The 21585-nt window shown below is 36.2% G+C and overlaps 1 protein-coding gene across 2 annotated transcripts in view; it reads left to right on the top strand.

Annotated features, from left to right (window-relative positions):
• LOC129812678 (cAMP and cAMP-inhibited cGMP 3',5'-cyclic phosphodiesterase 10A-like) overlaps positions 1-21585 on the top strand; it is a 117006-nt gene that overhangs the window by 76707 nt on the left and 18714 nt on the right. The window contains exons 19-20 of one of the 2 annotated variants that reach the window (XM_055864493.1): positions 1859-1939; positions 2227-2315. In XM_055864493.1, the coding sequence (XP_055720468.1) occupies positions 1859-1939; positions 2227-2315 (170 nt within the window). Of the gene's footprint in view, positions 1-1858; positions 1940-2226; positions 2320-21585 lie in introns of those variants that run through there. The other variant, XM_055864572.1, reaches the window with a different exon arrangement.

The following is a 21585-nucleotide window of genomic DNA, read 5'->3' as shown; positions in this document are numbered from 1 at the left end:
GAACCTTTTAGTGGTGAAAGAGTCCTACTTAGAACCTTTTAGTTGTGAAAGAGTTATACTTAGAACGTTTTAGTGGTAAAAAGGTTCCACTTAGAACCTTTTAGTGGTGAAAGGGTTCCCTGTATAACATTTTAGTGGTAAAACAGTTCCACTTAGAACCTTTTCATGGCACCATGTTCCACATAGAACCTTTTAGTGGTGAAAGGGTTCAACTTAGAACGTTTTAGTGGTGAAAGAGTTCTACTTGAAACAAAAATATATATATTCTATATGATTCTGGATAGATTATGACAAAGGAATGGTCATAGTCCTCAAAACATCATCAGATGTCACTTTCTTTTGTCCTTTAATCTCAATAACCTCCTCCATTCTACCTCATCTCTTTCTTCTGTCTTCCTCCTGTAACTTCTGTCCTCCTCTCCCCTCTCTCTCCCTCCTTTATCTCCTCTCCCCTCTCTCTCCCTCCTTTATCTCCTCTCCTCCTTCTCTCCTCCTCTCCTCCTCTCCCCTCTCTCTCCCTCCTTTATCTCCTCTCCTCCTCTCCCCTCTCTCTCCCTCCTTTATCTCCTCTCCTCCTTCTCTCCTCCTCTCCTCCTCTCCCCCCTCCTTTATCTCCTCTCCTCCTCTCCTCCTCCTCCTCTCCTTATCCTCCTCTCCTCCTCCTCCTCTCCTTATCCTCCTCCTCCTCCTCCTCCTCCTCCTCCTCCTCCTCCTATCCTCCTCCTCTCCTCCTATCCTTATCCTCCTCTCCTCCTCCTCCTCTTCTCCTCCTCCTCCTCTCCTCCTCTCCTCCTCCTCTCCTCCTTTCCTTATCATCCTCCTCCTCTCCCCCTCCTCTCCTCCTCCTCTCCTCCTCTCCTTATCATCCTCCTCTCCTCCTCCTCCTCTCCTCCTATCCTCCTCCTCTCCTCTCCTCCTCCTCTCCTCCTATCCTTATCCTCTCCTCCTCTCCTCCTCCTCTCCTCCTATCCTTATCCTCCTCTCCTCCTCCTCCTCCTCCTCCTCCTCCTCCTCCTCCTCCTCCTCCTCCTCTCCTCTCCTCCTCCTCTCCTCCTATCCTTATCCTCCTCTCCTCCTCCTCTCCTCCTATCCTTATCCTCCTCTCCTCCTCTCCTCCTCTCCTCCTCCTCTTCTCCTCCTCTCCTCCTCCTCCTCCTCTCCTCCTCCTCCTCTCCTCCTCTCCTCCTCCTATCCTTATCCTCTCCTCCTCCTCCTCCTTATCCTCCTCTCCTCCTCCTCCTCCTCCTCTCCTCCTCTTATCCTTATCCTCCTCTCCTCATCTCCCCCTCCTCTCCTCCTATCCTTATCCTCCTCTCCTCCTCTCCTCCTCCTCCTCTCCTCCTATCCTTATCCTCCTCTCCTCCTCCTCCTCCTCCTCTCCTCCTATCCTTATCCTCCTCCTCCTCCTCCTCTCCTCCTCCTCCTCTCATCCTCTCCTCCTCCTCTCCTTATCCTCCTCTCCTCCTCCTCCTCCTCCTCCTCCTCTCCTCCTCCTCTCCTCCTCCTATCCTTATCCTCCTCTCCTCATCTCCTCCTCCTCTCCTCCTATCCTTATCCCCCTCTCCTCCTCCTCTCCTCCTATCCTTATCCTCCTCTCCTCCTCTCCTCCTCCTCTCCTCCTCTCCTCCTCTCCTTATCCTCCTCCTCCTCCTCTTATCCTTATCCTCCTCCTCCTCCTCTCCTTATCCTCCTCTCCCTCTTCCCCTTCCTCCTCTCCTCCTCCTCCTCCTCTCTTTATCCTCCTCCTCCTCCTCTTATCCTTATCCTCCTCCTCCTCTCCTTATCCTCCTCCTCCTCTCCTCCTCCTCTCCTCCTATCCTTCTCTCCCTCTTCCCCTTCCTCTCCTCCTCCTCTTTAGGGGGATGAGATGAAGAAGATAGGTATACAGCCCATCCCTATGATGGACAGAGATAAGAAGGAAGAGGTTCCTCAGGGGCAGGTAAGAGCCACACACACACACACACACACACACACACACACACACACACACACACACACACACACACACACACACACACACACACACACACACACACACACACACACACACACACACACACACACACACACACACACACACACACACACACACACACACACACACACACACACACACACACACAAAGAAGAACATTACCTGGGCTGTGTCTCATTCTGGCAAGATGTTCCCTCCCCTCTGCCCTTGTTCCATCCCCTTTACTGGATTCTCCTTGTCTGTTTCTCTAGGTGGGATTCTACAATGCTGTTGCACTCCCATGTTATACTACCTTATCTGAGCTCTTCCCCCCGTCTGGCCCTCTTCTACAAGCCTGCAGGTGAGTTACATACTGTACAACACCCACACCGTATATTACATAGACTACACACATCATATATTACATGGACTACACACACCATATGTTACATGGACTACACACACCATATATTACATTCACTACACACACCATATATTACATGGACTACACACACCATATATTACATGGACTACACACACCATATATTACATGGACTACACACACCATATATTACAAGGACTACACACACCATATGTTACATGGACTACACACACCATATATTACATGGACTACACACACCATATGTTACATGGACTACACACACCATATATTACATTCACTACACACACCATATATTACAAGGACTACACACACCATATATTACATGGACTACACACACCATATATTACATGGACTACACACACCATATATTACATGGACTACACACACCATATATTACATAGACTACACACACCATATATTACATGGACTACACACACCATATATTACATAGACTACACACACCATATATTACATGGACTACACACACCATATGTTACATGGACTACACACACCATATGTTACATGGACTACACACACCATATATTACATGGACTACACACACCATATATTACATGGACTACACACACCATATATTACATAGACTACACACACCATATATTACATGGACTACACACACCATATATTACATAGACTACACACACCATATATTACATAGACTACACACACCATATATTACATGGACTACACACACCATATATTACATGGACTACACACACCATATATTACATAGACTACACACACCATATATTACCTGGACTACACACACCATATATTACATGGACTACACACACCATATATTACATAGACTACACACACCATATATTACATGGACTACACACACCATATGTTACATGGACTACACACACCATATATTACATGGACTACACACACCATATGTTACATGGACTACACACACCATATATTACATGGACTACACACACCATATGTTACATGGACTACACACACCATATATTACATTCACTACACACACCATATATTACATGGACTACACACACCATATATTACATGGACTACACACCATATATTACATTCACTACACACACAATATATTACATGGACTACACACACCATATATTACATGGACTACACACATCATATATTACATAGACTACACACACCATATATTACAAGGACTACACACCATATATTACATTCACTACACACACCATATATTACATAGACTACACACACCATATATTACATGGACTACACACACCATATATTACATGGACTACACACCATATATTACATAGACTACACACCATATATTACATAGACTACACACACCATATATTACATGGACTACACACCATATATTACAAGGACTACACACCATATATTACATTCACTACACACACCATATATTACATAGACTACACACACCATATATTACATGGACTACACACACCATATATTACATGGACTACACACCATATATTACATAGACTACACACCATATATTACATAGACTACACACACCATATATTACATGGACTACACACCATATATTACATGGACTACACACACCATATATTACATGGACTACACACACCATATATTACATTCACTACACACACCGTATATTACATGGACTACACACCATATATTACATGGACTACACACACCATATATTACATTCACTACACACACCATATATTACATGGACTACACACACCATATATTACATTCACTACACACACCATATATTACAAGGACTACACACACCATATATTACATAGACTACACACATCATATATTACATAGACTACACACCATATATTACATAGACTACACACCATATATTACATGGACTACACACACCATATATTACATGGACTACACACACCATATATTACATGGACTACACACACCATATATTACATTCACTACACACACAATATATTACATGGACTACACACACCATATATTACATAGACTACACACACCATATATTACATGGACTACACACACCGTATATTACATAGACTACACACACCGTATATTACATAGACTACACACCATATATTACATGGACTACACACACCGTATATTACATAGACTACACACCATATATTACATGGACTACACACACCATATATTACATAGACTACACACCATATATTACATAGACTACACACCATATATTACATAGACTACACACCATATATTACATGGACTACACACACCATATATTACAAGGACTACACACACCGTATATTACATAGACTACACACCATATATTACATGGACTACACACACCATATATTACAAGGACTACACACACCATATATTACATGGACTACACACACCATATATTACATTCACTACACACACCATATATTACATAGACTACACACCATATATTACATAGACTACACACCATATATTACATGGACTACACACACCATATATTACAAGGACTACACACACCGTATATTACATAGACTACACACCATATATTACATAGACTACACACCATATATTACATGGACTACACACACCATATATTACATGGACTACACACCATATATTACATGGACTACACACATCATATATTACATGGACTACACACACCGTATATTACAAGGACTACACACACCATATATTACAAGGACTACACACACCATATATTACATGGACTACACACATCATATATTACATGGACTACACACCATATATTACAAGGACTACACACCATATATTACATGGACTACACACATCATATATTACATGGACTACACACACCATATATTACAAGGACTACACACACCATATATTACATGGACTACACACATCATATATTACATGGACTACACACACCATATATTACAAGGACTACACACATCATATATTACATGGACTACACACACCATATATTACAAGGACTACACACACCATATATTACATGGACTACACACATCATATATTACATGGACTACACACACCATATATTACATGGACTACACACACCATATATTACATGGACTACACACACCGTATATTACATGGACTACACACCATATATTACATGGACTACACACACCATATATTACATTCACTACACACCATATATTACATGGACTACACACACCATATATTACATGGACTACACACATCATATATTACATGGACTACACACACCGTATATTACATTCACTACACACCATATATTACATGGACTACACACACCATATATTACATAGACTACACACACCGTATATTACATTCACTACACAGCATATATTACATGGACTACACACACCATATATTACATAGACTACACACACCGTATATTACATTCACTACACACCATATATTACATAGACTACACACCATATATTACATGGACTACACACCATATATTACATAGACTACACACCATATATTACATGGACTACACACCATATATTACATGGACTACACACACCATATATTACATTCACTACACACCATATATTACATAGACTACACACACCGTATATTACATAGACTACACACCATATATTACATGGACTACACACCATATATTACATGGACTACACACACCATATATTACATGGACTACACACATCATATATTACATGGACTACACACACCGTATATTACATGGACTACACACACCATATATTACATAGACTACACACCATATATTACAAGGACTACACACACCATATATTACATAGACTACACACCATATATTACAAGGACTACACACACCATATATTACATAGACTACACACCATATATTACAAGGACTACACACACCATATATTACATGGACTACACACACCGTATATTACAAGGACTACACACACCGTATATTACATAGACTACACACACCATATATTACATAGACTACACACACCATATATTACATGGACTACACACACCATATATTACATAGACTACACACACCATATATTACATGGACTACACACACCATATATTACATGGACTACACACACCATATATTACATAGACTACACACACCATATATTACATGGACTACACACACCATATGTTACATGGACTACACACACCATATATTACATGGACTACACACACCATATGTTACATGGACTACACACACCATATATTACATGGACTACACACACCATATGTTACATGGACTACACACACCATATATTACATTCACTACACACACCATATATTACATGGACTACACACACCATATATTACATGGACTACACACCATATATTACATTCACTACACACACAATATATTACATGGACTACACACACCATATATTACATGGACTACACACATCATATATTACATAGACTACACACACCATATATTACAAGGACTACACACCATATATTACATTCACTACACACACCATATATTACATAGACTACACACACCATATATTACATGGACTACACACACCATATATTACATGGACTACACACCATATATTACATAGACTACACACCATATATTACATAGACTACACACACCATATATTACATGGACTACACACCATATATTACAAGGACTACACACCATATATTACATTCACTACACACACCATATATTACATAGACTACACACACCATATATTACATGGACTACACACACCATATATTACATGGACTACACACCATATATTACATAGACTACACACCATATATTACATAGACTACACACACCATATATTACATGGACTACACACCATATATTACATGGACTACACACACCATATATTACATGGACTACACACACCATATATTACATTCACTACACACACCGTATATTACATGGACTACACACCATATATTACATGGACTACACACACCATATATTACATTCACTACACACACCATATATTACAAGGACTACACACACCATATATTACATAGACTACACACATCATATATTACATAGACTACACACCATATATTACATAGACTACACACCATATATTACATGGACTACACACACCATATATTACATGGACTACACACACCATATATTACATGGACTACACACACCATATATTACATTCACTACACACACAATATATTACATGGACTACACACACCATATATTACATAGACTACACACACCATATATTACATGGACTACACACACCGTATATTACATAGACTACACACACCGTATATTACATAGACTACACACCATATATTACATGGACTACACACACCGTATATTACATAGACTACACACCATATATTACATGGACTACACACACCATATATTACATAGACTACACACCATATATTACATAGACTACACACCATATATTACATAGACTACACACCATATATTACATGGACTACACACACCATATATTACAAGGACTACACACACCGTATATTACATAGACTACACACCATATATTACATGGACTACACACACCATATATTACAAGGACTACACACACCATATATTACATGGACTACACACACCATATATTACATTCACTACACACACCATATATTACATAGACTACACACCATATATTACATAGACTACACACCATATATTACATGGACTACACACACCATATATTACAAGGACTACACACACCGTATATTACATAGACTACACACCATATATTACATAGACTACACACCATATATTACATGGACTACACACACCATATATTACATGGACTACACACCATATATTACATGGACTACACACATCATATATTACATGGACTACACACACCGTATATTACAAGGACTACACACACCATATATTACAAGGACTACACACACCATATATTACATGGACTACACACATCATATATTACATGGACTACACACCATATATTACAAGGACTACACACCATATATTACATGGACTACACACATCATATATTACATGGACTACACACACCATATATTACAAGGACTACACACACCATATATTACATGGACTACACACATCATATATTACATGGACTACACACACCATATATTACAAGGACTACACACATCATATATTACATGGACTACACACACCATATATTACAAGGACTACACACACCATATATTACATGGACTACACACATCATATATTACATGGACTACACACACCATATATTACATGGACTACACACACCATATATTACATGGACTACACACACCGTATATTACATGGACTACACACCATATATTACATGGACTACACACACCATATATTACATTCACTACACACCATATATTACATGGACTACACACACCATATATTACATGGACTACACACATCATATATTACATGGACTACACACACCGTATATTACATTCACTACACACCATATATTACATGGACTACACACACCATATATTACATAGACTACACACACCGTATATTACATTCACTACACACCATATATTACATGGACTACACACACCATATATTACATAGACTACACACACCGTATATTACATTCACTACACACCATATATTACATAGACTACACACCATATATTACATGGACTACACACCATATATTACATAGACTACACACCATATATTACATGGACTACACACCATATATTACATGGACTACACACACCATATATTACATTCACTACACACCATATATTACATAGACTACACACACCGTATATTACATAGACTACACACCATATATTACATGGACTACACACCATATATTACATGGACTACACACACCATATATTACATGGACTACACACATCATATATTACATGGACTACACACACCGTATATTACATGGACTACACACACCATATATTACATAGACTACACACCATATATTACAAGGACTACACACACCATATATTACATAGACTACACACCATATATTACAAGGACTACACACACCATATATTACATAGACTACACACCATATATTACAAGGACTACACACACCATATATTACATGGACTACACACACCGTATATTACAAGGACTACACACACCGTATATTACATGGACTACACACACCGTATATTACAAGGACTACACACACCATATATTACAAGGACTACACACACCATATATTACATGGACTACACACACCGTATATTACATGGACTACACACACCATATATTACATAGACTACACACCATATATTACAAGGACTACACACACCATATATTACATAGACTACACACCATATATTACAAGGACTACACACACCATATATTACATAGACTACACACCATATATTACAAGGACTACACACACCATATATTACATTCACTACACACCATATATTACATAGACTACACACACCGTATATTACATAGACTACACACCATATATTACATGGACTACACACCATATATTACATGGACTACACACCATATATTACATGGACTACACACACCATATATTACATTCACTACACACCATATATTACAAGGACTACACACACCATATATTACATAGACTACACACACCATATATTACATAGACTACACACACCATATATTACATAGACTACACACACCATATATTACATGGACTACACACCATATATTACATGGACTACACACCATATATTACATTCACTACACACACCATATATTACATAGACTACACACATCATATATTACATAGACTACACACACCGTATATTACATGGACTACACACCATATATTACATGGACTACACACCATATATTACATTCACTACACACACCATATATTACAAGGACTACACACACCATATATTACAAGGACTACACACACCATATATTACAAGGACTACACACACCATATATTACATGGACTACACACACCATATATTACATTCACTACACACACCATATATTACAAGGACTACACACACCATATATTACATTCACTACACACACCATATATTACAAGGACTACACACACCATATATTACAAGGACTACACACACCATATATTACAAGGACTACACACACCATATATTACATAGACTACACACATCATATATTACATAGACTACACACACCGTATATTACATGGACTACACACCATATATTACATAGACTACACACACCGTATATTACATGGACTACACACCATATATTACATAGACTACACACATCATATATTACATAGACTACACACACCGTATATTACATGGACTACACACCATATATTACATGGACTACACACACCATATATTACATTCACTACACACACCATATATTACAAGGACTACACACCATATATTACAAGGACTACACACCATATATTACATTCACTACACACCATATATTACATTCACCATATATTACATTCACTACACACACCATATATTACAAGGACTACACACACCATATATTACATGGACTACACACACCATATATTACAAGGACTACACACACCATATATTACATTCACTACACACACCATATATTACATGGACTACACACACCATATATTACAAGGACTACACACACCATATATTACATTCACTACACACACCATATATTACAAGGACTACACACACCATATATTACAAGGACTACACACACCATATATTACAAGGACTACACACACCATATATTACATGGACTACACACACCATATATTACATTCACTACACACACCATATATTACAAGGACTACACACACCATATATTACATTCACTACACACACCATATATTACATGGACTACACACACCATATATTACATGGACTACACACACCATATATTACATGGACTACACACCATATATTACATAGACTACACACCATATATTACATAGACTACACACACCATATATTACATGGACTACACACCATATATTACAAGGACTACACACCATATATTACATTCACTACACACACCATATATTACATAGACTACACACACCATATATTACATGGACTACACACACCATATATTACATGGACTACACACCATATATTACATAGACTACACACCATATATTACATAGACTACACACACCATATATTACATGGACTACACACCATATATTACATGGACTACACACACCATATATTACATGGACTACACACACCATATATTACATTCACTACACACACCGTATATTACATGGACTACACACCATATATTACATGGACTACACACACCATATATTACATTTACTACACACACCATATATTACAAGGACTACACACACCATATATTACATAGACTACACACATCATATATTACATAGACTACACACCATATATTACATAGACTACACACCATATATTACATGGACTACACACACCATATATTACATGGACTACACACACCATATATTACATGGACTACACACACCATATATTACATTCACTACACACACAATATATTACATGGACTACACACACCATATATTACATAGACTACACACACCATATATTACATGGACTACACACACCGTATATTACATAGACTACACACACCGTATATTACATAGACTACACACCATATATTACATGGACTACACACACCGTATATTACATAGACTACACACCATATATTACATGGACTACACACACCATATATTACATAGACTACACACCATATATTACATAGACTACACACCATATATTACATAGACTACACACCATATATTACATGGACTACACACACCATATATTACAAGGACTACACACACCGTATATTACATAGACTACACACCATATATTACATGGACTACACACACCATATATTACAAGGACTACACACACCATATATTACATGGACTACACACACCATATATTACATTCACTACACACACCATATATTACATAGACTACACACCATATATTACATAGACTACACACCATATATTACATGGACTACACACACCATATATTACAAGGACTACACACACCGTATATTACATAGACTACACACCATATATTACATAGACTACACACCATATATTACATGGACTACACACACCATATATTACATGGACTACACACCATATATTACATGGACTACACACATCATATATTACATGGACTACACACACCGTATATTACAAGGACTACACACACCATATATTACAAGGACTACACACACCATATATTACATGGACTACACACATCATATATTACATGGACTACACACCATATATTACAAGGACTACACACCATATATTACATGGACTACACACATCATATATTACATGGACTACACACACCATATATTACAAGGACTACACACACCATATATTACATGGACTACACACATCATATATTACATGGACTACACACACCATATATTACAAGGACTACACACACCATATATTACATTCACTACACACACCATATATTACATGGACTACACACATCATATATTACATGGACTACACACCATATATTACAAGGACTACACACCATATATTACATGGACTACACACATCATATATTACATGGACTACACACACCATATATTACAAGGACTACACACACCATATATTACATGGACTACACACATCATATATTACATGGACTACACACACCATATATTACAAGGACTACACACATCATATATTACATGGACTACACACACCATATATTACAAGGACTACACACACCATATATTACATGGACTACACACATCATATATTACATGGACTACACACACCATATATTACATGGACTACACACACCATATATTACATGGACTACACACACCGTATATTACATGGACTACACACCATATATTACATGGACTACACACACCATATATTACATTCACTACACACCATATATTACATGGACTACACACACCATATATTACATGGACTACACACATCATATATTACATGGACTACACACACCGTATATTACATTCACTACACACCATATATTACATGGACTACACACACCATATATTACATAGACTACACACACCGTATATTACATTCACTACACACCATATATTACATGGACTACACACACCATATATTACATAGACTACACACACCGTATATTACATTCACTACACACCATATATTACATAGACTACACACCATATATTACATGGACTACACACCATATATTACATAGACTACACACCATATATTACATGGACTACACACCATATATTACATGGACTACACACACCATATATTACATTCACTACACACCATATATTACATAGACTACACACACCGTATATTACATAGACTACACACCATATATTACATGGACTACACACCATATATTACATGGACTACACACACCATATATTACATAGACTACACACATCATATATTACATGGACTACACACACCGTATATTACATGGACTACACACACCATATATTACATAGACTACACACCATATATTACAAGGACTACACACACCATATATTACATAGACTACACACCATATATTACAAGGACTACACACACCATATATTACATAGACTACACACCATATATTACAAGGACTACACACACCATATATTACATGGACTACACACACCGTATATTACAAGGACTACACACACCGTATATTACATGGACTACACACACCGTATATTACAAGGACTACACACACCATATATTACAAGGACTACACACACCATATATTACATGGACTACACACATCATATATTACATGGACTACACACACCATATATTACATAGACTACACACCATATATTACAAGGACTACACACACCATATATTACATAGACTACACACCATATATTACAAGGACTACACACACCATATATTACATAGACTACACACCATATATTACAAGGACTACACACACCATATATTACATTCACTACACACCATATATTACATAGACTACACACACCGTATATTACATAGACTACACACCATATATTACATGGACTACACACCATATATTACATGGACTACACACCATATATTACATGGACTACACACACCATATATTACATTCACTACACACCATATATTACAAGGACTACACACACCATATATTACATAGACTACACACACCATATATTACATAGACTACACACACCATATATTACATAGACTACACACACCATATATTACATGGACTACACACCATATATTACATGGACTACACACCATATATTACATTCACTACACACACCATATATTACATAGACTACACACATCATATATTACATAGACTACACACACCGTATATTACATGGACTACACACCATATATTACATGGACTACACACACCATATATTACATTCACTACACACACCATATATTACAAGGACTACACACCATATATTACAAGGACTACACACCATATATTACATTCACTACACACCATATATTACATTCACCATATATTACATTCACTACACACACCATATATTACAAGGACTACACACACCATATATTACAAGGACTACACACACCATATATTACAAGGACTACACACACCATATATTACATTCACTACACACACCATATATTACATTCACTACACACACCATATATTACAAGGACTACACACACCATATATTACATTCACTACACACACCATATATTACAAGGACTACACACACCATATATTACAAGGACTACACACACACCATATATTACAAGGACTACACACACCATATATTACATGGACTACACACACCATATATTACATTCACTACACACACCATATATTACAAGGACTACACACACCATATATTACATTCACTACACACACCATATATTACATGGACTACACACACCATATATTACATGGACTACACACACCATATATTACATGGACTACACACCATATATTACATAGACTACACACCATATATTACATAGACTACACACACCATATATTACATGGACTACACACCATATATTACAAGGACTACACACCATATATTACATTCACTACACACACCATATATTACATAGACTACACACACCATATATTACATGGACTACACACACCATATATTACATGGACTACACACCATATATTACATAGACTACACACCATATATTACATAGACTACACACACCATATATTACATGGACTACACACCATATATTACATGGACTACACACACCATATATTACATGGACTACACACACCATATATTACATTCACTACACACACCGTATATTACATGGACTACACACCATATATTACATGGACTACACACACCATATATTACATTTACTACACACACCATATATTACAAGGACTACACACACCATATATTACATAGACTACACACATCATATATTACATAGACTACACACCATATATTACATAGACTACACACCATATATTACATGGACTACACACACCATATATTACATGGACTACACACACCATATATTACATGGACTACACACACCATATATTAAATTCACTACACACACAATATATTACATGGACTACACACACCATATATTACATAGACTACACACACCATATATTACATGGACTACACACACCGTATATTACATAGACTACACACACCGTATATTACATAGACTACACACCATATATTACATGGACTACACACACCGTATATTACATAGACTACACACCATATATTACATGGACTACACACACCATATATTACATAGACTACACACCATATATTACATAGACTACACACCATATATTACATAGACTACACACCATATATTACATGGACTACACACACCATATATTACAAGGACTACACACACCGTATATTACATAGACTACACACCATATATTACATGGACTACACACACCATATATTACAAGGACTACACACACCATATATTACATGGACTACACACACCATATATTACATTCACTACACACACCATATATTACATAGACTACACACCATATATTACATAGACTACACACCATATATTACATGGACTACACACACCATATATTACAAGGACTACACACACCGTATATTACATAGACTACACACCATATATTACATAGACTACACACCATATATTACATGGACTACACACACCATATATTACATGGACTACACACCATATATTACATGGACTACACACATCATATATTACATGGACTACACACACCGTATATTACAAGGACTACACACACCATATATTACAAGGACTACACACACCATATATTACATGGACTACACACATCATATATTACATGGACTACACACCATATATTACAAGGACTACACACCATATATTACATGGACTACACACATCATATATTACATGGACTACACACACCATATATTACAAGGACTACACACACCATATATTACATGGACTACACACATCATATATTACATGGACTACACACACCATATATTACAAGGACTACACACATCATATATTACATGGACTACACACACCATATATTACAAGGACTACACACACCATATATTACATGGACTACACACATCATATATTACATGGACTACACACACCATATATTACATGGACTACACACACCATATATTACATGGACTACACACACCGTATATTACATGGACTACACACCATATATTACATGGACTACACACACCATATATTACATTCACTACACACCATATATTACATGGACTACACACACCATATATTACATGGACTACACACATCATATATTACATGGACTACACACACCGTATATTACATTCACTACACACCATATATTACATGGACTACACACACCATATATTACATAGACTACACACACCGTATATTACATTCACTACACACCATATATTACATGGACTACACACACCATATATTACATAGACTACACACACCGTATATTACATTCACTACACACCATATATTACATAGACTACACACCATATATTACATAGACTACACACCATATATTACATGGACTACACACCATATATTACATGGACTACACACACCATATATTACATGGACTACACACATCATATATTACATGGACTACACACACCGTATATTACATGGACTACACACACCATATATTACATAGACTACACACCATATATTACAAGGACTACACACACCATATATTACAGACTACACACCATATATTACAAGGACTACACACACCATATATTACATAGACTACACACCATATATTACAAGGACTACACACACCATATATTACATGGACTACACACACCGTATATTACAAGGACTACACACACCGTATATTACATGGACTACACACACCGTATATTACAAGGACTACACACACCATATATTACAAGGACTACACACACCATATATTACATAGACTACACACCATATATTACAAGGACTACACACACCATATATTACATAGACTACACACCATATATTACAAGGACTACACACACCATATATTACATTCACTACACACCATATATTACATAGACTACACACACCGTATATTACATAGACTACACACCATATATTACATGGACTACACACCATATATTACATTCACTACACACCATATATTACAAGGACTACACACACCATATATTACATAGACTACACACACCATATATTACATGGACTACACACACCCTATATTACATAGACTACACACACCATATATTACATGGACTACACACCATATATTACATGGACTACACACCATATATTACATTCACTACACACACCATATATTACATAGACTACACACATCATATATTACATAGACTACACACACCGTATATTACATGGACTACACACCATATATTACATGGACTACACACCATATATTACATTCACTACACACACCATATATTACAAGGACTACACACACCATATATTACAAGGACTACACACACCATATATTACAAGGACTACACACACCATATATTACATGGACTACACACACCATATATTACATTCACTACACACACCATATATTACAAGGACTACACACACCATATATTACATTCACTACACACACCATATATTACAAGGACTACACACACCATATATTACAAGGACTACACACACCATATATTACAAGGACTACACACACCATATATTACAAGGACTACACACACCATATATTACATAGACTACACACATCATATATTACATAGACTACACACACCGTATATTACATGGACTACACACCATATATTACATAGACTACACACACCGTATATTACATGGACTACACACCATATATTACATAGACTACACACATCATATATTACATAGACTACACACACCGTATATTACATAGACTACACACCATATATTACATGGACTACACACACCATATATTACATTCACTACACACCATATATTACATTCACCATATATTACATTCACTACACACACCATATATTACAAGGACTACACACACCATATATTACATAGACTACACACATCATATATTACATAGACTACACACACCGTATATTACATGGACTACACACCATATATTACATAGACTACACACACCGTATATTACATGGACTACACACCATATATTACATAGACTACACACATCATATATTACATAGACTACACACACCGTATATTACATGGACTACACACCATATATTACATGGACTACACACACCATATATTACATTCACTACACACACCATATATTACAAGGACTACACACCATATATTACATGGACTACACACATCATATATTACATGGACTACACACACCGTATATTACAAGGACTACACACACCATATATTACATTCACTACACACCATATATTACATTCACCATATATTACATTCACTACACACACCATATATTACAAGGACTACACACACCATATATTACAAGGACTACACACACCATATATTACAAGGACTACACACACCATATATTACATTCACTACACACACCATATATTACATTCACTACACACACCATATATTACAAGGACTACACACACCATATATTACATTCACTACACACACCATATATTACAAGGACTACACACACCATATATTACAAGGACTACACACACCATATATTACAAGGACTACACACACCATATATTACATGGACTACACACACCATATATTACAAGGACTACACACACCATATATTACATGGACTACACACCATATATTACATGGACTACACACCATATATTACATGGACTACACACACCATATATTACATGGACTACACACACCATATATTACATGGACTACACACCATATATTACATGGACTACACACACCATATATTACATTCACTACACACACCATATATTACATTTACTACACACACCATATATTACAAGGACTACACACACCATATATTACATAGACTACACACATCATATATTACATAGACTACACACCATATATTACATAGACTACACACCATATATTACATGGACTACACACACCATATATTACATGGACTACACACACCATATATTACATGGACTACACACACCATATATTACATTCACTACACACACAATATATTACATGGACTACACACACCATATATTACATAGACTACACACACCATATATTACATGGACTACACACACCGTATATTACATAGACTACACACACCGTATATTACATAGACTACACACCATATATTACATGGACTACACACACCGTATATTACATAGACTACACACCATATATTACATGGACTACACACACCATATATTACATAGACTACACACCATATATTACATAGACTACACACCATATATTACATAGACTACACACCATATATTACATGGACTACACACACCATATATTACAAGGACTACACACACCGTATATTACATAGACTACACACCATATATTACATGGACTACACACACCATATATTACAAGGACTACACACACCATATATTACATGGACTACACACACCATATATTACATTCACTACACACACCATATATTACATAGACTACACACCATATATTACATAGACTACACACCATATATTACATGGACTACACACACCATATATTACAAGGACTACACACACCGTATATTACATAGACTACACACCATATATTACATAGACTACACACCATATATTACATGGACTACACACACCATATATTACATGGACTACACACCATATATTACATGGACTACACACATCATATATTACATGGACTACACACACCGTATATTACAAGGACTACACACACCATATATTACAAGGACTACACACACCATATATTACATGGACTACACACATCATATATTACATGGACTACACACCATATATTACAAGGACTACACACCATATATTACATGGACTACACACATCATATATTACATGGACTACACACACCATATATTACAAGGACTACACACACCATATATTACATGGACTACACACATCATATATTACATGGACTACACACACCATATATTACAAGGACTACACACATCATATATTACATGGACTACACACACCATATATTACAAGGACTACACACACCATATATTACATGGACTACACACACCATATATTACATGGACTACACACACCATATATTACATGGACTACACACACCATATATTACATGGACTACACACACCGTATATTACATGGACTACACACCATATATTACATGGACTACACACACCATATATTACATTCACTACACACCATATATTACATGGACTACACACACCATATATTACATGGACTACACACATCATATATTACATGGACTACACACACCGTATATTACATTCACTACACACCATATATTACATGGACTACACACACCATATATTACATAGACTACACACACCGTATATTACATTCACTACACACCATATATTACATGGACTACACACACCATATATTACATAGACTACACACACCGTATATTACATTCACTACACACCATATATTACATAGACTACACACCATATATTACATAGACTACACACCATATATTACATGGACTACACACCATATATTACATGGACTACACACACCATATATTACATGGACTACACACATCATATATTACATGGACTACACACACCGTATATTACATGGACTACACACACCATATATTACATAGACTACACACCATATATTACAAGGACTACACACACCATATATTACATAGACTACACACCATATATTACAAGGACTACACACACCATATATTACATAGACTACACACCATATATTACAAGGACTACACACACCATATATTACATGGACTACACACACCGTATATTACAAGGACTACACACACCGTATATTACATGGACTACA

The sequence above is a fragment of the Salvelinus fontinalis genome, chromosome 1 (assembly GCF_029448725.1).
Source record: "Salvelinus fontinalis isolate EN_2023a chromosome 1, ASM2944872v1, whole genome shotgun sequence".
Lineage (NCBI taxonomy): Eukaryota > Metazoa > Chordata > Actinopteri > Salmoniformes > Salmonidae > Salvelinus > Salvelinus fontinalis.
Note: the sequence above shows the minus strand (reverse complement) of the source record. Positions and strands in the feature narration are given on the sequence as shown.